The sequence below is a fragment of the Boleophthalmus pectinirostris genome, unplaced genomic scaffold, assembly GCF_026225935.1.
Source record: "Boleophthalmus pectinirostris isolate CB_2022bp ecotype Guang Dong unplaced genomic scaffold, ASM2622593v1 HiC_scaffold_2, whole genome shotgun sequence".
Lineage (NCBI taxonomy): Eukaryota > Metazoa > Chordata > Actinopteri > Gobiiformes > Gobiidae > Boleophthalmus > Boleophthalmus pectinirostris.
Window position 1 is genome coordinate 20,536,894 of NW_026571152.1, and position 24,783 is coordinate 20,561,676.

General features: G+C 37.8%; 1 protein-coding gene across 1 annotated transcript in view; it reads left to right on the forward strand.

Annotated features, from left to right (window-relative positions):
* The first annotated feature begins 1,964 nt into the window (after positions 1 to 1,964).
* si:dkey-82f1.1 (DENN domain-containing protein 2A) overlaps positions 1,965 to 24,783 on the forward strand; it is a 36,063-nt gene continuing 13,244 nt past the window's right edge. The window contains exons 1-4 of the mRNA XM_055155783.1: positions 1,965 to 1,980; positions 15,751 to 15,837; positions 18,874 to 19,848; positions 23,831 to 23,958. Coding sequence (XP_055011758.1) covers positions 1,979 to 1,980; positions 15,751 to 15,837; positions 18,874 to 19,848; positions 23,831 to 23,958 — 1,192 coding nt within the window. The 5' untranslated portion in view covers positions 1,965 to 1,978. The remainder of the gene's footprint in view (positions 1,981 to 15,750; positions 15,838 to 18,873; positions 19,849 to 23,830; positions 23,959 to 24,783) is intronic.

Consider the following 24,783-nt stretch of genomic DNA (forward strand, 5'->3'; position numbering starts at 1 on the left):
AAATAACACTGTGGACAATGTATAGCGTAAAATATGATTAGGATTGTCTCCAGAACGTTGTCAAATCAAGATTGAATTACAACATTCTAGGGCCTGTGTAAATCTGAGCTGGGGGAAGGTCAAAGTTATACTCTGGCAGAATTTTGTCCTGTTTTAGGTTGAATATCTCTGTAATTAACTGGGATTATCTATTATCTATGTGAAACAAAAACTGGAACAAAATTCATTGTCTTCTCTGTGAACACAAATTGCGATTTTGTTTTTTCACAAGTGCTTCAGAAAGTGGCACCATTATTTAATCTGAAGTTGTTACATCATAAGATTAATAAACACATTTGTGGAGCCAATCCTTAACAAACAATGAAAGCTTTTACCTTTTGTTTAGTAGAGATAGAGGCAAATCCCACACTGACATTGTCCAAGTGATTCTAGTGAAGGTGTATAGCAGTTTCAAAACACAGTGCAGCACTTCCTGTATTACTATATGATATCACAAGGTGCAGCAGAGTGTTATCAGTTTGAGGAAAGAACTGTGTGAGGATTTGTGTGTTAAACATGTATGAATGAAACAAAACACAACTCAAGGTATGTTTGTGATGAGGAAATAACATTATAACAGAGAGCAGAAAATAGGGTAATATGGGCTCTTTAACATTAATGTATCATCATTTTTTATATTTTGTTCAAACGTTTGTATATTTGTTCCTATTCATGGGTTTCAGGCATAAGGATTCGTTCCTGATTTGGAGGATTTGATAGAACAATGTGAAGGTGTCATAAACTAAGTAAAGTTTCCGTGTAAAGCATTGAGCTGTTACTAAATTACATCACACAATATGGTGATTGTCACTCTTCCAAAATTGCAGAGTGTTTGTTGACGTTTGAGCTCAGAGCCTGTGACTAGAATGTCTGGAGGTTGATCCCGTGTAATGACTTAATGAGTAGATAGAGATGAAGTACTCTAGACTCACAGCAGCTTTGATCACATTCACATCTAAACACAGTCTCGCTGAGGCCTGCAGACACCGAGAACCCTGTCTGATGTGCCACTATCATTTTATTGCTAAATTATGACATTATCCTAAATTGACTTTTATGGGCTGTTAACTTTGTTATACCAGTGTTCCCTAACAATTATTTTAGAAAGTTGCATTTTGATTCATGCGTGCTTGAGTACGCCTGTATTTTCCTGCATGAGGTTTGCATGTTTAGAAAATTTGTGTTTTCAACTGTCCCCTATTCCCTCCCTGGTACAATTAAGTAAAAAAAAATCTGACTTTGGGTCATCATACTTGCGTGGTTAAAAAATGCCATTTAGCCTTTTTTTCTACAGTAAAAAAGTACATTAATAATACTTGCTGCTTGCTATGGTGAAATGTGACTAAGAGGCCTATCAATTCTGCAGTTTTGAAGTCAATGGGCCTGTTTCTACTTAAGTACTAAACCAAATGTGAAGTTTAATTCAGAATAGTACTTAAAATTGGGAAATCGAAAACTACTACTGCTGCTGCTGTTTTTGGCATACTACTGTAACTTTTTAAATCCAGTTTAATAGTTGATTGGAGTTTGTTCATATAGAAATTCAATGTCGAGCTGTTGTTCCTAAAGCAATGCAATGATTTCAGTACATTTTGTGCTCAGTGAGACAGTGTAGATTCCCTGGGATCACTCTGGTTGGGTTTTTCCTCCTCTCTCCTCCCTCTCTCTCCTCCTCCTTCTCTCTCTTCTTCCCCTCTCTCTTCCTTCTCTCTTCCCTTGCTCTCCTCTTTCTCTCTCATTTCTCTCTCCTATTTCTCTCTCCTTCCTCTTTCTTCTCCCTCTCTTTCCTCTTTGTGACTCTTTTGGCTGGGCTTCGTGAGGCTGTGGGTCGGAGGGCGTGTGGAGGTCTGACTCTCCGGAAGAGCACATTCCCAAGCTCTCGCCTCGTGGCTCCCCTGGGGTGCAGCGGCTGGACTGTATGTTTGAGTGCAGCGCAGGCATGTGAGCTGAGGCAGGACTGGGGATGCTCAACAAGTAAAAGTACTGAAACCTAGTACAGTATAAGTATAAAGAGTGCAGTAAATGTAGGTTTGTAATGCAGTTTATGCTGAAACAAAGTATTCAGCTTTAGGGCTCTTTGTTCTACTACTAACACATTGGAATACTGGAAATACTATACATCTACCATGCATCTGATCTGTATCCTGCAATAATCTAATAAATTTTTGCTGTTACAGCTGTGGGCTTGTTGGTAAAAAGGATCCAGGATTGTTCCTGTGAAGCCACACGGGCTGACTTGATATTTTGAGCTGATAAGTTAGTAGTCACCTCAAATTTGGAGTAAAAGTAAGACATTGAATGTAAGTGCTCTTAATGTAGCTGTTGTCACCAAAAGTAATAGCACTGCTGTTGCTAATATTTCTACAATGGTTGGCGTGGTGACACAGTGGTTAGTGCTTCAGCCTCACAGCGAGAAGGTCCTGGGTTTGATCCAGTTGGCGTGGGGCCTCTGTGTGTGAAGTTTGCATGTTCAGAATTAGCTTTGTTGATGTGTCTACCATGCATATGCATTTTTTCTGGGTGCTCCAATTACTGTTAGTCCGTTACCATTAAAAATGTTGAATAGAGTCCCCTTTGGGGCATGGACTCCCCTAAAGAAGTGATTACAAATCTCAGTGGTTAATCAAGATTAAAATAAATAAAACATTGCAGTAAGGTGATGATACACAAACATTTTGTCTTTTGACTCATCCCCTTATCAGTGACTAGTAACCCACTTCATATTGAGTCCAGACTTATTGTAACTGAATTCCCACTCAACTGCCACTTCTTACAAGACTACTAGCAGTAGAAATATAAATTACTTGAGAAAAATTGTCTTTTTTCAATCCTTTTTTCCCCAGTAGCTCCAAAACCTCACGTATTTTAACACATGGTAATATCCGATATCTGGAACGCATTTGTGGTGAAAGACTGTTAAATCTTTGGCCCTGGACACAGCCATTGTCTAAGTGTAAATAATATCGTGGCTGTCTCCGGTGTTTAAGCGCAAACTGAAATCCAATACTGCTATGGTTGCAAAAGACACTAGCCCTGCATATAAATCACCTCACATATTACCTGTGGCTATTTGAAATTACACTCTCTATACCCACTGAAATGAAGGCTATCGCTGCCTGCCAAAGACCTGGGCCCGCTGCCAAACTGAACTCTGTAGAGTGTTTTTTTGGAGCTACCATTCCTGTCAATAGCGTCACTTTCTCTTAGTGAAGAAATATGCTCCAACCACACTGTTCCAACCACAGGTGCATCAATGACATTTTATACTTGCTTGAATATATTTTATGAAATATTTGATATATTTGGTGAAATTGGATATTACAAGCACTCAGTTATTTGTATTATTCATACAAACACAACTGTGATTATTTCTCTTATATAATAATTTAGATGTATTTTTAAAGTGCACTATGGAGTGATTCCTACTTCCAACAAAGATTTGATCAGAAACAGAAAACTTGATTTCATTATTTCATATGGATTATTGCAAAGAACACCATGACAAACATGCATTCTTTTTGTGAGGTTGCCTCTTAACAGATCTGACTTGGCATGGTTTTGGACATGCATATTACTACCATAAATGCTAAATAATAATATAATGATAACCAAAGCATTAAAACCAGCTGACTTATGTCGAAGTTGTCATCAATCAGTAAATCCCCGATTGCTTTGGTTTTCAAACTTTTCACATGAAATATCACCTACGAAAATATTTAGCCTTCCAAGTAGCACAAGATTTAAACCAGGTCTACAACAGGGCTATACCAGGTTTAAACTAGGGCTAAGCCAGGTCTAAAATAGGACAAGTCACAGAAGATCTAAACAAAGACTTACTCAAAGGAGCAAATGTGGATACAATTGACTCTAAATTAAGTTAACCCTAAAACCGCTCTAAATAGATAAGATAGATAATTACTTAATTAATCCTGAGGGAATTTACAGTGCTGTAATGTCTGAAGCTTACCAGAGCATTTGGCAGAGTTGGCAGTAGGTTTTGTGTTGTGTTGTGGTTATGCATTTGACCGCGACAGTGTTAAACAGGGTCACTTAGGTTGTTTGAGTTGCATAAAAACATTGCTGGGAAGAGCTGGCATGTGACCCCGGCCCCAGGAGCCAGAGGGTAATTGGGAGCAGACTTCAGATGAGTCACTTGCGATGATGCTCACGTTATTGGAAGGAAAGATAGATGTGTATGTGATTTGTTTGAGTGTGTGGTTGCCTGACCAGCCGGTCTCTTCTACATTCTGTTTTAATGTAGAAGGGTCTGGAACCAGACCATAGCATGGACAAATCAAACAACCACAGTTGCTAATTTGTATCACGTGTCTTTCAAATGCCAAAGACATCTCCTCACAAATACATTCAGAACAATGTGTTAAGTTTTTTTATCTGAGATAAAACTTTTACTTCACTTGTTGATTCTACAGACGTCCATGTTGTTTGGTAGTCCTGAGTGATATTTTTTCCCCTACTAGAGAGACCATGCATCTCTCTATTATGCATAAGACAAAATCAAAATAAAATACAAAATCAGAATTGATCAATTGCTCAAGGAGTGTGCCCAAATATATACATTCTGATTAGAGCCCGACCGATATATCAGCTGGCCGATATTATCGGCCGATATGGGCCGATATTTCGCGTGGGCATGTTATACCTCGTTATAAAGCTTAGAATCTCTACATTATGTTCATTTAATCCAATTTACAGACAGATAAACACTGAGATTATATTCTTTTTACGGACAATCGGTTTGAGTCTGGATTAAAAGGACAATTATTAGTGCAGATTTGTGATGTGAGGAGGAGCCTGTGTGAGCGGTGAGTGTTGGAAATACATCGACTTTGAAGCTAGTTTAGATTTTGTTATGGGTTAGTTGCTGTAGCTCCCACACATAAACAGGCTGTTTTCTATTGGTCTATTGTAAAGTGACTATATTGGCCGTATATTTGTTACTGGACCAGCATTGATATGTAAATGAGCTGTGAATAGACGTGTGAATGATCCACATTTATGCATATAATTAATTACCGTGGCGCGCACGTTTTTACGGCTAATAGCGGTAGTTTATTTACTAGCTTGGAGTTATGGGTCGGTCGCGATCGAAGCAGCTCTTAGTGCCAGCTCTTTGAAGCGAACAAAGGGAGCATGCTTCTTATTGGGAGCCGTGTTTTCTCTTTTTCTCACTTTTTCTCTTCATGCCGCATGTAGACCCATAGTTTGACAGCAGCAGCGGCTGAAAACGAAACTTTCAGAAATCTGCGTGTGCATAGGATACAAAAAAAAAGTGCATATTTGGCTGCAGTTGAGCATAAAATGAATAAACCAGGACTAATCTTGGGCTCGAGTGAGGGAGAGACCGAGTCCCGACACTCAGTCCTGGTTCAATTCTGGTTTAGTCCTGCTTGCAACAAAACAATCTCAAGAGTCGCTTGGGAGCCGAAAGAGCCAGCTGCTTTAGTGAGCTGAGCCAAAAGAGCCGGTTCTCCAAAAAAAAAAAACTAGAATACCCAACACTAGTAGCTAGAATGTGATGCAAAAATGCCATTAGGCCAATCTACTGTATGTAAATATGATGTAAAGAGTCAGAATAACAATAAATGTTGCCTAAATAAACTCAATTTAGAATCCACTAGAGCCAAACCGAAGTTTTTTAAACAATTCAAGATTTACAGTGAATTTTTACATCACTAAATATATCGGCGATTATATCGGCTATCGGCAGCTCCAACTCCCATCATATCGGTTTCATATCGGCCACAACAAAATCCATATCAGTCGGGCTCTAATTCTGATATACTGTGATACAATAAATGACACATAATCAAGCGCAATATTGATTATGATTAAGTTTTGATACAGCCCTACATGGTCACTGTGTGTGGTTGGTCTTTTCAAATTTCACTAGTCACTTAGTTGCCATTATCTTTATCTCACATTTATTTATTTTTACTAAGCAAGGTGTACACACACACAATAGCAGAACCTCAAGCTTGTACCTCCAACATACAGATTTAGATTTGCATGAAATGTAATTGTACATTATTTTAATTGCTTTGTGCTGGATTTCTGACTTGGTATATCAGACAGTAACTGATTTCAGTTTGGCTTTTCCATTCCATAGATTTATTCTACATGACAGTCATGTTACAACCTTTTCCATGTAACCAGTATTAACACAGTTTGCAGAGAGAGAGAGAGAGAGAGAGAGAGAAAGAAAGAGATGATGATTAGAATTAGAAGAAATTATTAGTAGTATGGTGCACTTCATGTCCACTTTAGGAAATTTGATCCATCTTTGATCCTTCAGTATCTCCTTCAGTATGTGAAGTACAGTATTAGTAGCATAGACTCACTTCCTGCTTTTGTGCTCTTGTCTATGGTGGATCATTAGCCGCCTAGCGCCACCATTTGTTGTAATTAGAATGTGAAACCACTATAGCCACAAACTCCCTTACATAAAGGAGAGGCCCCCCCTTTAAAAGACTGTAGTTAAACTGTTACTGGGCAGTCATTCGTAAAGCCTGATGTATGGAACAGTGTGGCCAAATGTATCTTTCAGTTTCTTTTGTGTTTAATGACATGTTGTTCTTGTATTGGTTGATTTATCCTATACTTTGAGTCAAAAAGCTTGGCATTTATTGCAAACTGGCTCAGTTTGAGTTTTAAATTAATTGTATGTTGTAATATATTGTTGGATATCACATGATGAGTAAATGTAAAAAATGTATATTTAAAGGTGCACTATAATTAAAGGGTAACTTTTCTGGTGTTGGGTCTGTCACATATTCTAGAGAAGTTATTGCTTTGCCTGGAATGATCCACAGTATGGCATGAACATTATTTATCTCTATGGGGGACACCAGGCAAAGATGTAGGTCAGATCTGTGGAGAGTTAACCCCACTTAAGTAAGAATGCATGTTTTTTGCAGAGTAGTTTTCAGTAATAAAAACACCTATAATTTAATAAATAGATATGTTTCCAGGGATACTTTCCAGGCAGCGAAGTTACATTTTCATGGAGATGTTATTGGACACCTTACCAGAAAAGTTACACAGTCCAGCTTTAAAGTTATTTTTTTAATTCATAAAATTAGTAATTCAATGATAAACAAAAAAGGACACTGTGTAGAATGTGCATTTTGAAGACACTGGGAATTAAAATGTTGTTCTGAGATTTGTAAACCATATCAACTTTTACAAATTGCACAATGATACACTCTGTATTTTTAGTGCTAAACTCTTGACTTTATTTTGAAATTGGAGACTCTACAGCTTTTGGCATGCAGACACAAACAAGAAAATATTCATTCCATGCTGTTTGGACAGAGCAGAAGAAGCATCCTGTCTCTCTACCATAATTACAACTGTAGTGGCTTTCCCCGGCAGCCAGGACATAATTAGGGAGTGTTTGGGGCATTTTCTGAGGTTATATTCTTGTCCATTCTTACAGTTCCCAGTGGAGTTGGCAACAGACAATTGCTCACTTACAGCCATAGACCACAATAACAAGAAATGCTACCAGTACGACACAATGTAGTAGGATGACAATGGCAATCTGTTTATATTTAGAATGTACTGATAAGTAGAAAATGAAAGACTAGATTGATTGTTTGTGGTGTTCCCTTGTACTTCCTCTCTGGTTAACCCACTTTAAGTGCTGTCTCACTTCCATCCTCCTGTAACAATAGTGAGAGATAGATGAGGGCGGTAGAGGTGCAGGAAGACTATACGCATGATTTAAATTAAGCTTATACGGAAGGGGAGAAGGAGTGGGAGATGGAGCTAGGAGAGTAGCCAGAGAGAACCCAAAATGGACACCAACAGAGGAGAGAGTGACTGCTGGAAATTTTATCAATAATGGCCCCGAGTGGTTGAATTTGGAAGTGAATAATTTTTTTGTCTGTGTAGTGTTCATAGACATGAAACTAACTGGCAACTGCCCATTGTGTCTGTGTAATCAGATGATATTTTTGCAATGGTTGCTTAGAGTTTCAAGTATTGCACAAGTAAATTGTCTGTAAAATGATTTATTATTGAGCATTTATGCCTGTAGATTCCCTCAGTCATCCAGGTAGAATCCATGGCAAACTAAAATTGAATTTCTCCTATTTAGCATTTATATATATTTATTTATTTCAGATAATTTGGCCGATTCAGATTCTGTTGTAAAATTTTTGACAATCTAACACTCAAATTTCACTTAATGAACTATTGTTATATTATTTTTGACAACTGCTAGCTAAACAAATAGGTTTTTTTTTGTGTGGTTCTATTGCAAAACTCTAATCAAAAGTTAAAAAAAAAATGGCACACACATTTGTATCTATTAATATAAAGCGTAAGAAATTCAGGAAGCGCTGTCAGCAATAAAAAATATACAAATCCTGAAGCTGAGTAAAGTTGATCAAACCTAAATTTAATACTTGTACTTCCTTGCTTGTAACGCTTGCTCAATACAAGTGTGGACAGATACTGTAGATAAATAGTGCACTGTACATTCACACATCGGCATTGAGTTTGCCTCTTTGGCCCATGTCCAAGGCCCCGCTACAAAATCAGCTTGGGAACGCTGCAGGGGCCCCGAACGGGACAGAGGAAGACAGAGAGAGAGAAGAGAGAGAAAAAGAGGGAAAGAGATCAAATTCCATTGTTTATTTGACTGAACTTCCCTCCTCCTCCGTACATCCCTTCTTCACTATCCACCCACATTTCCTATGCTTCCTTGAACCAGGAAAAGCCCAGTTGAAGCTAGCCAGGTCAAGGAAGCATGTCAGTCATTGTGAAAATCCCCATATCAGTCCATGTTAGCTCTGCAGACCAATTGGCCATACATGAATAAGCAGGAGACTTTTAGCTCAAAAAAGAAGATAAGGGTGCGTTCATACTTACTGGTTTGAGTCCAGTTTAGACCTGCATGTATCGGTTTGGTCCTGTTCTAGTCCTGATTTAGTTCTGGTCTAGTCTAGTTTTAGTTCTGGGTTTAGTCCTAGTTTAGTCCAGATTTTCATGAAGTGTGTGTGTCAGTGTAAAGTAGGTCTGAATGATTTGAGAAAAAGAGCTAATTGCAGTTTTTCTTTCACCAATCAAGCATTGTGGTTAGATTTGAGACTTATGTTTGAAATGGATTCTGTCCAAAGTTCACATATTAAACACATCCAGAGGAATTGACAAAAAACTGAAATATGAACTGACAAACTAACACAAGAATTTTATAACATGTTTGTACAGACCTAAACTACACGGTTAGCAGTTTTTATGGAGAATGAGAGAAGATATTTTGTTGTTTGAGGAGGATATTCTGATACTTCAAACACTGCTGCATATGCGATTTGCTAATTGCAACCATTCAAATTATGATTGTGATTAATCTTGCTGCCCTTGAATGCCTCCTATCTAGTTTTCTCATTCGGTGGTAGCCATGCGGAGGGAAGGAGAGATAAAGGAGCGTTAGAGAGGACAGGAGGAGAATAAGCAGCCAAGGTTTTCCAGAAAGAGTTGGCTAAGCATGCACTGAGCGGTAAATTGAATACAGACAAGCGCTTGGCACAGGCAAAAGAGAGACCCATCTTAACAAGGATTATGTCTTCAGCTCTGTAAGAAGGGGGAAAACTAAAGGCTATTATAGGTATATAGAACAGTGTGTCCTGGGTAGGTATGGTTGTTTTTGTCTTCATGAATGCAAATGTTATATGCTGTTTTTAATTAAGCCTAATATTGAATCTGCTACTGCATAGTGAATTATACTAACTTAAAGGTGCATTGGTGTTCTGTTGAAGAGTTCATCACCTACCTGTCTCTATGCAGATGTTACTGGTTTGCATAAAATGTTTCTCAGTATAGCATTAAACCTGTCTGTGTCCATGGAGACAAGCAGCTGACACCACCAGGCCAAAATACATGACAAATTTGTGGAGAGGTAGATTTTTTACCAATAAAAACATGTGTAAGATTGTTTACAGACATACTGTTCAATATCTGCATGGAAATAAGTAGGTGTACTTCTACTATTCACTATGCAGTACCAGATTCAATTTCAGACTTAGCTAATATTACATTAATGTAGACTATGTATAAAAAACATGCACAATTGGTTCAATCCTCCAGTAAAGGTGGTTTAACCAAGCCTTGCAAGATGATGGAGATGGTCCCCCTCGGAACTGTTACTGATGAGGTGCCCCAGCAGTTGCACTGAAGGATGGGTCAAATTATAAGGACAAATTTCCCTATGGGGACAATCAAATTTACTTTAGCCTCAACCTTGAAGAACATGTATTCTTGCTGCATAGTTGCCTCTCCACAGATCTGACCTGATTGTGTCACCTGCTTGTCTCCCTATAGAGATAGATGTGTTTAATGCCATATTGAGAAACATTCCAGACTTCATCATGCAAAATTAAGACAGATCATCCAGCAGAAAAGTTGCATAGTCCACCATTAAATCATACCTCTTGTACCATCTATTGCAACCTAATACAATGCAGATCTCAGGCTATTTTGTCCTTATTAGGTCGTTGATTATCACAGAAAGCCTAAACCATAGACGTTTTTTGAGCTGCACAAACTCCAGTGCAGATGACGTGATTGGCTCTACAGGCTGTGACCGCGGTGATGGAGGGAGGACCAGGTCTTTATGAGAAGCAGCTGTTTTTGTGGAGAGGCCCAGAGTCAGCCAACAACTCACTGACAACAACCCAGAGGCCAGATAGCAGCCGCTGACAGCACCTCCTATACACCACCATACAGAGAAGAAACCACGGCAACAGATTTGGATGGTCAAATGCAGCAAAAAGCTAACCACCAAAATAAAACAAGAACCACAGTTTTTATGGTTGACCATTGTTGCTATATTTGTGGGTAATTTCTCGTTGAATTGCAAATGTACATGATAACAGATGTTTGATATTAAGCATGGCTACAAGTAAATTTTGGCTTGGTTAAAGGGTATAACCGTGACCAGCAGTGAGAGAAGTTCTTATTTGTGTTTCCAACTTCAATTACACATTACTATGACACATTACTCACTTTTTTCTCATTTATAATACTTCTAAATAAAATGGGGGGGGGGGGGGGGGGGGGGGGGTAGGTTAGGACCCATATTATATATTTAGTAATGCAACTAATGTCAGTACACTGTCATACTTCATATGTATTTTTTATTTATTTTTTTGTTGCTGGTCTCAAGTTTGGATGAACTGGAAAGAAGGGTACTCTGCTTTATCTACAAATCACTGCTTTTTGGTCATTTACTGTCAATGTGAAGCATTGAAAGCTGAAAGGTGTAAGGAAAGACATGTGAGACAATTAAGACTTCATTATAGCTCAGTTTACATGGTGTTGTGATCAAACTGTTCATCTGTAGATAACAGTCCAGAGAGATTACTTATGTAACTGATGCTTGTGTCAGATGCCCTGCATTTAACCCCGATTGTGGTTATCTCGTGTTGCTACAGCCTTTAAGCATTGAGGATCATTTACTGTTTACACTGGAGTAGCCCTGTTTATTCAGAGGAGATGGGAGATTATAGTGTGAGCATATAGATGTAAACAAATGTATGCCAAATCTACAGATTTGCTACAAAAAATACCCTTAACTAGCTGTGTTTTGATGTGTATTTGAAAGCTACAAAGTTCGTTTAAAAAAGAAAATTCAAACTGAAATAATTAACTCATTTTTGGTTAATCTTGCATTTCCCACTGTATTGGAGATCAACAGATTTTTTTCATGGCCGATGTCAATACAGTTATGAAAACCAGAGCAACTAATGATCAATAATTAATTTTGATCATTTTTGCGTAGATTATTTGAAACTGAAAAGTTATCCACAAACCTATTTCACGGCAAACCTTAATAAAACAATACAAAAACATAATTTATCATTTTATACACTGCACTGTGTAAATTTTATGGTGGAGGGTCTGCCACCTGCTTGCCTCTATGGGGATATAATTACATTGCCTGAAATGTTTCACAGTATGTCATAAATAAATTATACCCATGGAGAAAAAAAGGTGATGCAACTAGGCACAGGTCAGATCTGTGGAGAGGTGATCCTGCTCACAGTAACAATTGTTGTTGGTCAAGGTATTTTTGAGTAATCAAAACAACTGTGTTGACTAAATGTGAGTCAGATACATTTAATGCCATTCTGTGTAAATTTCCTGCTAAAGCAATAACATCTTCATGGTAACAACATGGTGACCAGAAAGTTATGTAGTGCACCTTTAAACTTAGCACAATGCAAAATCTTGTATAGTTCAACCCTCCCAGCTGTTGAAGAACAATGCCTCTTCACTTCCTGTTCCTTGGTGCTGGTCAGTCACAGCTCTTAGGGCATGGGGCGTGAGGGGCGGGGCTCGGGGGGGGGGGGTCCCACCATGTTTTTATTGGCCCCAGCAGATGGCTTCCCTCAGACCTCTACTTTGTTATGGCAGCCCATCTTGGTCTCGGGGTCAGAGTTAGTAATTGTTGCCAGTAGTTGTCAGACACAAAAGGTGCACGGCCAAAGAAAGTTTCCCCAGTAACAGAAACCTGTAAAACTGTCTGTCACATTTAGTGTTGTGTTGTATTCTGAGTAATGCCTGTGCAGGTGTCATAGTATCAGTGTGAAACAATAAAGTTCTGTAAAATGGGCCCCTCAAAAGACTATAGCAATGAATATATTTTACTTTCTGAATACGATTTCTTAATTGCATTGTTATTATTTAAGAAATATAGTGTTCTCTGCAAACAACAAAACTTGCACTGTGTAACCTCCTTTCTCTGCCGAGACATTACAGCTGGAATGTTCCACAGTGTGGTATTAAACTTGCCTAGCTCCATGGAGACAAGCAAATGACAGTACCAGGCCAAGTTACATTACAGATCTGTGGCAAATTATGGACCTTGCACTAGAAAATGTTATCAAATGTTAAGATATCCATGTAATCTTTGTATTTAGCAAGCTCAAATTTCAGTCACCTCTCTAAAGCTCTAATGCTGAACAAGTTTAGGAGTAGTTGATGTTTTTTATTTCTACTTGAGTACAATATTATTATTAGAGCTACTTTTTTCAAACACAATAAGCATACTATCTTCTTGTTATCGGCAGTTTACCTTTTCAAAAATGTAAGAATCGCTATAACCTCACTTTAGAGCCATCCTTTCTTCAGTGTTGTTGTGATAACCCTGTCTCTAGTACCATATTTTTAACATACTTTTTTCTATTTGCATTAATGCAGCCAAACCCTGAAATTGTACACTCGGTTCTCCACTGGTTAAAGTCAGAGGATTCTGTATAAAGCTCATTTCCACCTCTCCTCTTTCTCTGTATGATTATGAATATTTTTTCCCCTCAAATATGTGACCCCGACCAGTCTGCATCTGAAAATAATTTGGTGTTTGTGCTTGCTAGACCTGAGATCTCTTTCTCTTGTCTTGCTCAAAGGGATATGTGGGGCCAAAACAATGTTTCATTCAACAAGAGGGTGTACATAACTTGGAGCAACTTTGAAGTGAGAGAGATGTTCTTACTTTTTGTGGTAAGAACATGTAAGAAGACTTGAGCTGTAGAGGGTCAAATAAGCAACGTCTCTGGTTAGTTATAAATAAAAACACCATCTATTTATTACATTTAGAAGGGTTTACCAGGACTATCTTGTTTTATGGTTGTTGTGTCAGTTGCATAAAATAATTTCAGTATTATCATATATTGTGAAATTATCTGAAGTCATGTTTATCACGCTCATATTTGGAATTGTAAACATCGTGTGATACTGCTGCAGTTGGGGCTGTAGTTGGGGATAATATTAAATTTGTATTCTATCACATATCTATATCTCTGTTTGCTGAACACATACATCTTAGTATTACTATTTCTACCACTACACTACACACCTAATATACAATATAATAAAACTACAATGTCACAACCAGTTGAACTACTAGTAGTATTCCTGTAGTCAATGCTAAAACACCATTCTCTACTTTGACTACTACTATTACTTCAATTACTACAAGTAATACTAGAATTACTTAAGGCCTCAGGGAAGACCCGGGACACATTGGATGGACTATGTTTTTCGACTGACCTGGGAATATCTTTGGGTCCCACCGGAAGAGCTGGAGGAAGTGTCTGGGGTGAAGGAAGTCTGGGAGTCCGTGCTTAGACTGCTGCCTCCGCAACTTGGCCCCGGATAAGAGGAAGAAATTGGATGGATGGAATACTACAAATCATACAAAATAAATTCAACAATAAGAAATACTACAACCAATACAACTACTAGCCTAACTTCTGATTACCATGGTTGAAGTTCAGTGGTATTACTTTACAGGCCCAAAATTACTTGGGGCAATTGTAAAGTCTTACATGGTTTCAACTTACTTTTCACTTTTTGTAGTTAAAGGTAATCATCACCTATTCTTTGTTCCTCTCATCCGGGAAGTATCATTTCAAAATAACCACCCTTAGGACCAGTTACGTCCTATTACCCAAGAGCCAACACTTTACGTAATCTTTCAAATCGCTGCTTATTTCAAAAAGGCCCATTTTAACAACAATTTGAGGAATTCATTTCAATTGGACCCACATTCTTCACATTATTGTCCACCAAGAGAAGAGAGAGAGTAGAGTCATAGGGTTTTTAGGCCAAGGCGGTCCAGCTCAGGAAATGTTTAACAGCCTCTGAATCCCCAAAAGTATCCCGTGAACATCTGGTACGAGTCCCACACGCCAGTCCATTCTCTGAGCTGTAGGCAGGATGTGAAGATCTGCGGAGGTGTGCTTTATTGGCCTTTGTTGGGCTTGGTGTCCAAAGGGGTGGTAAAAACTATTAAGTAAGTTCAAGTGTATAAGGGGGCGTTTAAATTTTATGTGATGTTGGCAATGATGCACGATGAACGAATGGGTTTATATTTGAGAGCACTTTGACAGTTAGATCATGTGATGTAAAAGTTAGCATTTGGCTTGGAAGGTAGTTGGATTTTTTTAGTTCAGTATTATATTTAGTTTTTCTAGCTGAGATTGACATATCCCTGGGAAAATTCAGCTGTATTCAAAACATTGTGGAACAGAGGAAAAAAGTTTATACAGTAAGTAAATGTGGGCCATATGGCAAAAAAATACACTACTAGTCAAAAGTTTGGACACACCATCTCATTCAGTTTTTTTTTTTTTTCTTTAGTTTTACGGCTTTCTTCAAACATCAGACATCAGATATATGAAACAAGATATATGGAATTGTGTAGTAATTCTACATAATTCCATATACGTTGCTTCATATATTTGATGTATAATGTATAGCACTTTATCACAAGTTATTTTATACTTTTTTGAGGTAAATAATGTGTTCTTCTTCACTGTAATTGGTTAAATCCACCTGTCACTCACTCAAACCATGACTGAATGAGTGGGTTCCAATCCAGTCCAATCCACTTTATTTCTATAGCACATTTCACAAACAAACAGTTTTGAAAGTGCTGCACAAATACATAATAATAACAACATTAATAAAATAAAATATGGCATAATGATTTGATTTTTACATTACTAAGCCCTATGTGGATGTCATCTTTCTTGAGTATTTACAGCATCTTCTGAATGCCAGATATAAGATCAAATTAATGAATCCAGGAGGCTTTGTGTTTTTATATTGTGTATGCTTCTGATATTCATAAATTCACCGTTTACACACACAACTTAAATTTATATGTAGTTTTTATGCTTGCAGGATGCCAGCTGCTAGCACCATGACTGGTGGACGAGCCCTGCTGCTCTGTACGAACACTGAAAACTGCATCTACCAAACAGTCAACGGGTACGTAACCACGCCAACTCACTCCTCCTCCTCCTCCTCCTCACTGAATTTTATAATAACCCCCTGTCGCTCCCTCCATCTCTGCACACGGTTTGTATTAAATATGAATGATGTGAGACTTGACCCAGCTATTGTTGTATAGTCCAGACTCAGCATAAGACATCCTTCTCTCAGGGTCAGCTGTGAAACAACAGCCCTGAACTGGAGTGGCCATCTGGAGAGTCCTACCTCCCTCTGACCACTGTCTGCTGTACCCTCTGTTATTCTTATGAGTGCTGTTGGGATTATAATGAAGAGATTAGTATTGTCGTAGCTCTATTGTCTGGGAGAGGACTTGCTTGGCTGATTTGATACAATGTTGAATTTGTTAGTAGTAATAGAGGTGGCCTGTCATTGCACTATATTTTTACTTAAAGGCTTAATAAGTAGCTTCTTGTAACTTCCACTTCTGGTGTGGGGTAAGATACCTGTCTCCATTGAGTTGCTATTGCCTGAAGTGTTCCTCAGTATCATTTTAAACTTATCTTAATTGTAATGTCCTTTCCAAAAAAGTAAATTTACTATTCACTTGTCACAAAAATAGACAGCAGTCAGAGAGCGATGGGTTCTAATCTGGGTTGAGAGATAATGCAGAAAATTAGTAATACTTGTGCAATAACAAGTACTTAAAGTTGATATTAGTTTTACTCAAATTACTTTTTTATATCCCCTAATACCTAATACTACTAATAATACCACGTTTTTTGTTTCATATATCAAGTGCGCTTTGTTGTAACAGCCTTTGTAAACTTACAAACAGTTTTCAGTTTCATTTTCATATTCATTTTCTTTCCATATGTCCTGTGTTTGTACTCCTTCCATCCAGTCCTCTCATATCGACTGCTTCTCTTTCTTGAATTTCCCATCTGACCTAGTTTTTCCCCTTGGTTGCTTCATGCCTAATAAACTGCTGTTTTAACTTAGGCCATAGAGTGTCTTTGTGTGTGGGGGTGGGTGACCATCCGTCCAGCTCTCACCACTTCCTTGTGCTCATAGAGTTTCTCAGTTCATCTGAAGGAAACTTGGAGGCAAATTTCATGAATGATGTTGTCAAAGATGTTTTCTTTAGATCAGTGATTCTTAAAGTTTTTACACCAAATACCACATGTGAAACAAGTTAGCTTTAAAAGTAGCCAAGCTAAACATGGATCAGTTCTAAATAGGCAATGAACCAGATAAAGAAGCAAAAAAATTTGATCCTAGTTTTAGCTCAGTTTGAGTCCAAATGTAGACTTTGGTCTTGTTCTAGTTCTGGTTTAGTCCTTGTCTAGTCCGGATTTTGTTTTGGGTTTAGTCTTATTTTAGTCCCAATTTTGATGTAGTGATTTTGCCAGCATGAACGCACCCTAAAACATCCTGCCACGTGTTATAGTAACAAAAAGTTTCAAAAAGTAATCAACAGGACTATAGTTTTTGTCTTGAAGATGTTCTATTCATCTAAATTAATAAAATCCAAAATTAAAATCTAATAAAAAGAGGCATCTTAATCTCATTGATCCAGGAATGAGTTCAGCACTAAATTAATAATAAACACAAAAATTAAACTAGCAAAAAAATGATTAAATTCCTACCGTTGCCAGATCAAGCTTTCCTTTTTGGGATGTGCACCACAGTCTGAAAACCACTGATCCACATTCACATTTTCACATTTTGTTGGTCAGGTCACCCTAAGTCTTTCAGCAAGGCCACATTTCCCTTCCTTTCCGAGAAATACAGTTGCTTAAATGACGACTGGGCCTTGCTCCAAAAAACAAGTGAAGTTTTTTGGTTGAGCCGTAGAAAAGAGAAGCTGCACGTATACACAGTCATCGCTCATGTGCAGACACTTTCTTCTCAGCTCCAGAAATAACTTTGTGTGTGCAGAGCCTGTAAACTTTGACCCCGAAACCCAAAGTTCAAGCTGCCGTGACCCAGTCATGTTGTGGGAGTGACTCACCACGTCTGAGATCTTTAACTAGAATTCCTGTTTAGCTTGTAAAACAAAGATCCATTTGAGGGTAATTCAGTGGCAAGCTTTTCAGGGGCTACTTGAATGAATATTATATAGAGCACATAATATTAATAGTACACAGTGCTGAGAAAAAAAAAATTACATTGTATAGACAGACCAATATATGGGTTGGCCGATATTTTGTTATGGCTGACGTGCTGCCTAAAGCCTTATTTGAACATGTTATTATAAGAACTTTTGTTACTATAAGAAATTTGACTACATTGCTTTCTTAAAGGTTTGCAGTAAAAAAAATGGCTTGGGGGAAGTTTGTAGTAAATTTAAATTACATAATCGGCCATTGGTTGCTCTGGACTCTTGATCAGCCATGAAAAATTCATCAATTTCTAGCACAGAGTATTAATAGTGCATAGTATTGAGAGGGAAAAAAAATAATATTATGGCATTTCACTTGTGTTTTTATACAGTCTACTATATATGGTCAGTCAGAAGAAACTGAAAAATTATTTACATGGATCCTCACTGCCCCAGTCATTACATATTTTGGTATAACTGCTAATACTGGACAGAGACAAAATTTAGTCTATAAATATAAAATTTACTCTTTGCCAAATTGACTGTCACTAACTTCTATGTATAGCCTATACTAAAATTTCAAACTTTATTTCGATACTAAGGAATATACTCAGTACTCAGTGGTATCAATTTACTATCGATACTTGCTCAAATGAGTGTCTAGTTTTAGTATTGATTAGTATCTGATTTTTTATACTTTTGACAAGCCTATCCCCAAGTGATTCTTCTCTAGTTAATATATCTCCCTAACCCAAAAAATTGTTTGTATTTTGATGGGGGAGTTTATTAATACCAACAGACTGGTGGGTCACTAATCAAGTAGCCAGTCTCCATCATATGTCTTGTTTCTTTGTGCAGTTTAAAAACATGTGCTTAACCTTTTAGGAAACTGTGAAACAGTAATTTAAAGATGATTTATTGCATAAAAATACAACCTCTTATTATACATTCATTATCTGTTTCTTCTCAAGGCTCCAGTGCTGTGGCTTCCAGGTGAGAGACGCCCCATTGTCTGTGGTGGCCCAGCCCCAGGAGGTGTGTGGGACAGCGGGTAACAGGGCGCAGAGTGACCCCTCTGTGCCTCCACAACGTCCCCTCTCCCCCCCAGTGAAACAAGGCCAGAGCCCACCTGACAGCATGCTCACCCAAAGGAGAACCACCACCACCTCCACAGACCCACGCACCCCCAATATCGAAAATGGCTTGTGTGGGACTAAGCTGAACAACAACAAAACCCCAGTGAAGTCTGCCAGTATTCGGGATAAGATATCTCAATGGGAGGGAAAGAGGGAGCCAACTATAGCTGGTTCAACAGATCCGGAGTCAGTGAGGAAAAAGGACACAAAAATATCTGAAGTGCAAAGATCAGATAGTAAGAGGTTTGCTAGTTGGGAACGCCAAGACTCAGGGAAGGAAAATTTTGGAAAACTAGACTCAAAATCAAAATCTACAGAAGGCAACAACAACATGATTCTAGATAGACTCACAAAGCCAACAGAGCAACCTCAAGACAAGAAAAATGTTTTAATCCACGTGAAAAAGTTGGAAAAAGCTACAAAGGACTCGCCCGATAGGCCCTCACTGGCATTTCCAGGGAACTACTTTTGCTCCCCGTCAAAGGAGGAGCAGGAGGAGAGCGAAAAGAGGACTACGGAGCCCATTTTTGGGACTTTTGATGTGGTTCTGTCTGGTTCGAGGCGGAGGAGAGATGCGGAGAATGTGTATAGTGAACCGGGAGCTCCTTCTATAAACCCACTACCCAAACCTCAAAGGACCTTCCAGCACCACACGCCACCCACAAGCCCAGTGACGGGGCCCGGTGTGGGGAAGGGAAAGAGGACCCTACCCCCTCTGCCCTCCATACCACCCCCACCTTTACCCTCCAGTCCTCCACCGGGGGTCTGCAGGAGGGTCTGGTCTGACAAACCACGAGACGCTAATAACAGGTGAGACCGAAATATTTTAAATCGTGATTATTTGAGATATGAATGTGTAATTTTTTATGTACTAACAATTGTTTGGAAGGACGTTGGGTCGAACAGAATGATCTTTTTTGTGATTTGTGTTTTAGAAGCCATCGTAGCTACAGGTTTTGTGGTACAGAACAAATGTCATGTAATTTGTAGAATTTGTTTTGTAGAATGCACATTTTTAGTAATTGAATGGTGCTTAAAGGTTCACAGTGTAACTTTTTGGTGGAGGGTCTGTCACCATGTTGAGATGTTATTGCTTAGCCTGGAATATTGGAAGAGGGTTAGGGAAGGCCAATGTGGCATTTTTACACCTTGTGGCCACAATATGGGGAAAAAAAGACATTTGGAGACATACAACTGACCTTTTTTTTTACTGTCCAGAGCACTGATAATAATTGAATATATACTCTAATGCCATACTGTGGAACATTCCAGGCAAAGCAATAACATCTCCATGGAGTAAGACATGTCACCAGTTATACAGGGCAACATACACTGCACAGCTCTAATCTCAATTTGACATTACTTACAGAATGTGTTGAAGTCATTTGAAACCAATTGATCTAAACAAACAAGTTTAGTATTGTAAGGATAAATCTGGGTATAAAAAAGCTTGGCTGAGTTTTTTGCCAAAGCTCTACATGCCATGTAACAAAACATGATCTGAGGCTGAATAATAACCCGGTGTTTCTCAATTAGCTGTACTTGTAACTGTAGCCATGCAAAATCTACTGAAACAAATTGTTCATATCACTTTATCCCTCCTTCTCTGAGTGTGTGCATACGGCTGCACCTCCCCCTCTCCCGCTTCCATCCAGAGGTGAATATATGAACCATCTGCTGAAAATCAAAACCACAGTGACTTCATCGTGAGACGCAGAAACTCACAGGCCAAAGACAGGAATGTGGTACACTTTTTGTCACTTCATCTCTGCTTTTCAACACACTCGTAACTAGACTATAGTGGAACAATATAAAGTGCAGAGAAAGTTGAGACTGCACAAAAGGTAGGCTAAATAAAAACTGGAATGGGAGAGTTTCATTTACAGAGGAGCATGATCATTATGTTGGGTTATGGTCCTTCGCCTGCTTGCTTCTATGGGTATGTGGATGGATAAAAACAGGCATTCTGACACAGGATTGTCTCCCCACAGATCTGACCTGTAACATGGTCTGGTTTGGTCTTCATGAAGATAGAAAAGTTTAATACCATACTGTGAAACATTCCAGACAAAGCAATGGCATTTCTACTAAGATAAGCATTTTATTTAACTGACCCTGCACCAGAAAAGTTAAACAACTATACCTTTAGATTTAGTATGGTTTATAATGCAGTGAGTTATGAATAGGCGATATCATAAACAAATTCAAGTCATGTTACTAATTGGTCATCACAACATTTTAAAATTCCTGGAAGAAAGAATTCTTTGGTTGAATTTGTTGTTAAACTGTCAGATTACAGATTTGTTGGCATATATTATGGTTTCTCTTTGTAACTACTGGGCCTATCAACACGAAACAAAAATCGGCATGAAGTTCAATGTCTTCTCTATCAGTAAATAAACAAAAGTCGTTGCTTTTTTCAGTTTACTCAGCTTATTCAACCCGAAAGGCGTGATTATTGTTATTGGAAAGGACTTTAAGACAGAAGAATACGGCAAGTTTGTGGAGCCAATCCCTTACAAATAATGATAAGGTTGAACATTTGTTAGTCATAAGTTTGTTTCTTCCAAAAACAACAAATCTCCCATAGTTATTTAGGCTCCTCCCCTTCTGAAATGATGACATAATCAAAGTCTAAAGCATGAATGCAACCTATTGATCTAATTATTATTTTCTTTGAAGTCACACAACACATAGTCACATCTGTATCACATTCTACTCACTGCTCCAACTGTAATTGCATATATTTTTACAGTACTTAGCGGTCAGATAATACAACTCCACAAACAAGACAATTATTTTCTGAGGTCAGTTGGATGCGGAGAACTGCCAGCTGCCCATTGCTAGACCACACTGAACTAATCTTCAATCACGAATGCACCTTTGATAAACTTGACACAAATTAAATTAAGATGCAGTTTAATAAAAGACATTCTTTTTATAGCATCCACACTAATTTACAATCGGGATACAGTTATTCCATATCTGGCCCTGTGCTGTCACATACTTCTCCAACATCTACAAATCAAATGTGTTTCAGTGTATGTATTTCAAAACCACATCTACTTATTGCTTCACATTCCTTCTTGGCTGCTTTACATTTTAATAGCCCTTCTAAAACAGATTCATATGGTTACAATCATAATACAATGGGCTCTATAGGGACACGGGGAAATGTGAACGCTGCAGTTTTAGCTCAACATGTCCAGTATTGTTCAGCTGTACGGGGGTCTTGTTGGAAGTTGGCTAAAACATTTCCAGTTCTTTATATATGGGGATGTTTTGTGTGTGGCTTTGGCAATGTTGGTTAAAGTTTGGTAAAATATTTAATGTGATTTTCCTGACAAGTATTACAGTTGCAGTTAGAGTTACACATTCAGTTAAAGAATATCCTTTTTTTTCTGCTACTTCACTTGTATTAAAGGGGACGTAATGTGTAAAACCAACTTTTTTGAGCTTTTAACCATATTATAATGGTGTTCCCTCATCATTAGTTTACTCAAAGTTGTATCTCGATTGATTCATGCATGTTTTATTAATCCAGTACTATTCTGACTTTGAGGCTTGAGGACTTTTGTTTTCACCTTCCTACCCCATTGGGTATTAAAAAAGCATAAAATGTCATCTTTAAAACATTTTAATACATTTGTAAAGAGTCCAGAGCAGTTACAGATTGATGCAAAATGTGCTTCAAAATCCAAGTGGAAATGTGCCGGGGGATGAATGAATAATTTTGGGCTTAACTGTAAATGCATGCAAGTCAAGAGAACAAATGACTTGTGGTTGCGGGAAAACAACTCACAAAGCAAACATGTGAAAGGTTTTTTAAGTGCACATTTTTTGAGAATATATTAACCGACTTAATAATGTGTCCTCTTTAGTACTTCAGCATATAATGATTTTATTATTTTGGCCCAGTCTATTTATCCAGGCTTGGAAATGGCATAAAGAGAACATTGACTTGTGACCAACTGGGAAGCATTGTGGGCCTGTATAATTTTAATCATCCGCCATTTCTAATCATCAGTGATATTCTTGGGCCTTTTTAAAGGATCATTTTTTTTGTTTGTTTTATTTAATTTATAAAGTATAAAAGACATAAACAAAGGCTAATATATTGCAAACAGATCATCACTTTTATGCATAACAGCTTTTCTTTTTCATACCTATGCATTGCATTGGATTTTATGTTTTACATTAAATAACAGTTATTAAAAGTCACTGTTGTTAATGTTCTTCAAGACTATGATTGAAAAAAAAAAAAACTTTTTAATAAGGTAAAATTTAATGTAAAAATGCATGATGGATCATCTCAATGAAAAAAACTTTTTTCATATTGAAAATGTATATAATCTATTACATTGTAAGTTCTACATTAGGCTTTATTTACTTAAACTATAATAATATTTTGGGACACTATTGCAATGATATTTCTTGTTTTATACCTTTTAAAATATAGCTCTTGGGCATACTTCTTATTAAACAGTATTTATAGTCACCTCTCAGTGTGACTCAAGGTAAGATGGCTGCCTCTTGTTAAGTGTGAGCTGTCTCTAATTGGCTGTAAGTGCCTTCATGTGGCGACGCACGTGTCCATATATGTGCACCTCAGCCTTCACCGGTCCAATCTTTCTTTTGTGGTCACTCAGAAGTGACAGATGGAAATAACACACTGTTCTTTTCCCAGACCCCATATTGCACATTTTAAAGTCATTATCCTGCACATTTGGTTGTTTCAAAGAGTCTAATCCTTCCGCTTCCTGCCTGATTGTGATGTGTTTTGTGTTTGTAGGAAGTCATATGAGTTTGAGGATCTGCTGCAGTCTTCCTCAGAGGGGTGTAGAGTGGACTGGTACGCTCAGTCAAGACTCGGACTCACACGCACTTTATCAGAAGAGAATGTCTACGAGGACATCATAGGTAAAGGTTTCAAACAGGATTGTAAAGAAAACAAAATGAAATAAATAGTAGTGGGACAAGATACGTTTTCCACAAGACAAAACTGGATCTATGAGAACGAGACAATTGGAGATTTAATTGTGTAATCCATTTCCTAATGTACTTTATTTAATATTTCTGCTGTCATTGTAGCACTGCTTTTTGGGACTGCAGCTTCTCAAATGGAACTTGCCACTACTTAACTACATTTTTTAAACCAATCCAAATATAAAAGCATGGGGGGAAAAATTCGGCATGTGTTCACAATCTTGTAGCAGTTTTGTCTCCCGGGATCTCGTGGCACGAGATCTTCTCCCATCCCTTGAAATAATACATTACTCAGATTTTTTTTCATTTAAAAGAGTTTGATTTAAAAGAAACTAAGAACTATAACGATTTCTTATAAGTTTGACTTGCTGATTTTAAATTTTCTCTCCAATATTATTCATATCCATCATAATAGATTTCTGATTTCTGATTGAATAAATGCAACATATACAATTTTAATTCCTAACTATGGAAGCTTGCTTTCTAAGCAACAACATTGGAGACAACCTTCCACTAGAAAAGCCAGTCTCTACTTAACAAAAGATAAAAGGTAGCTGTTAACCTGAAAACCACCTCTTTATGACGCTCAAGGTGAAACAGAGGATTTTAAGCTAATAATGACTTATAATAAAAGATAACTTTAACGTATGTGAAGGAAACAAAACACAACTCTGGATATGTTTTTGCGGTAACACAATTCTAACATGACCTAAAGCTCACAAGAGTCAATTGTGTGTAACAAAGGACATTTAATCCTGT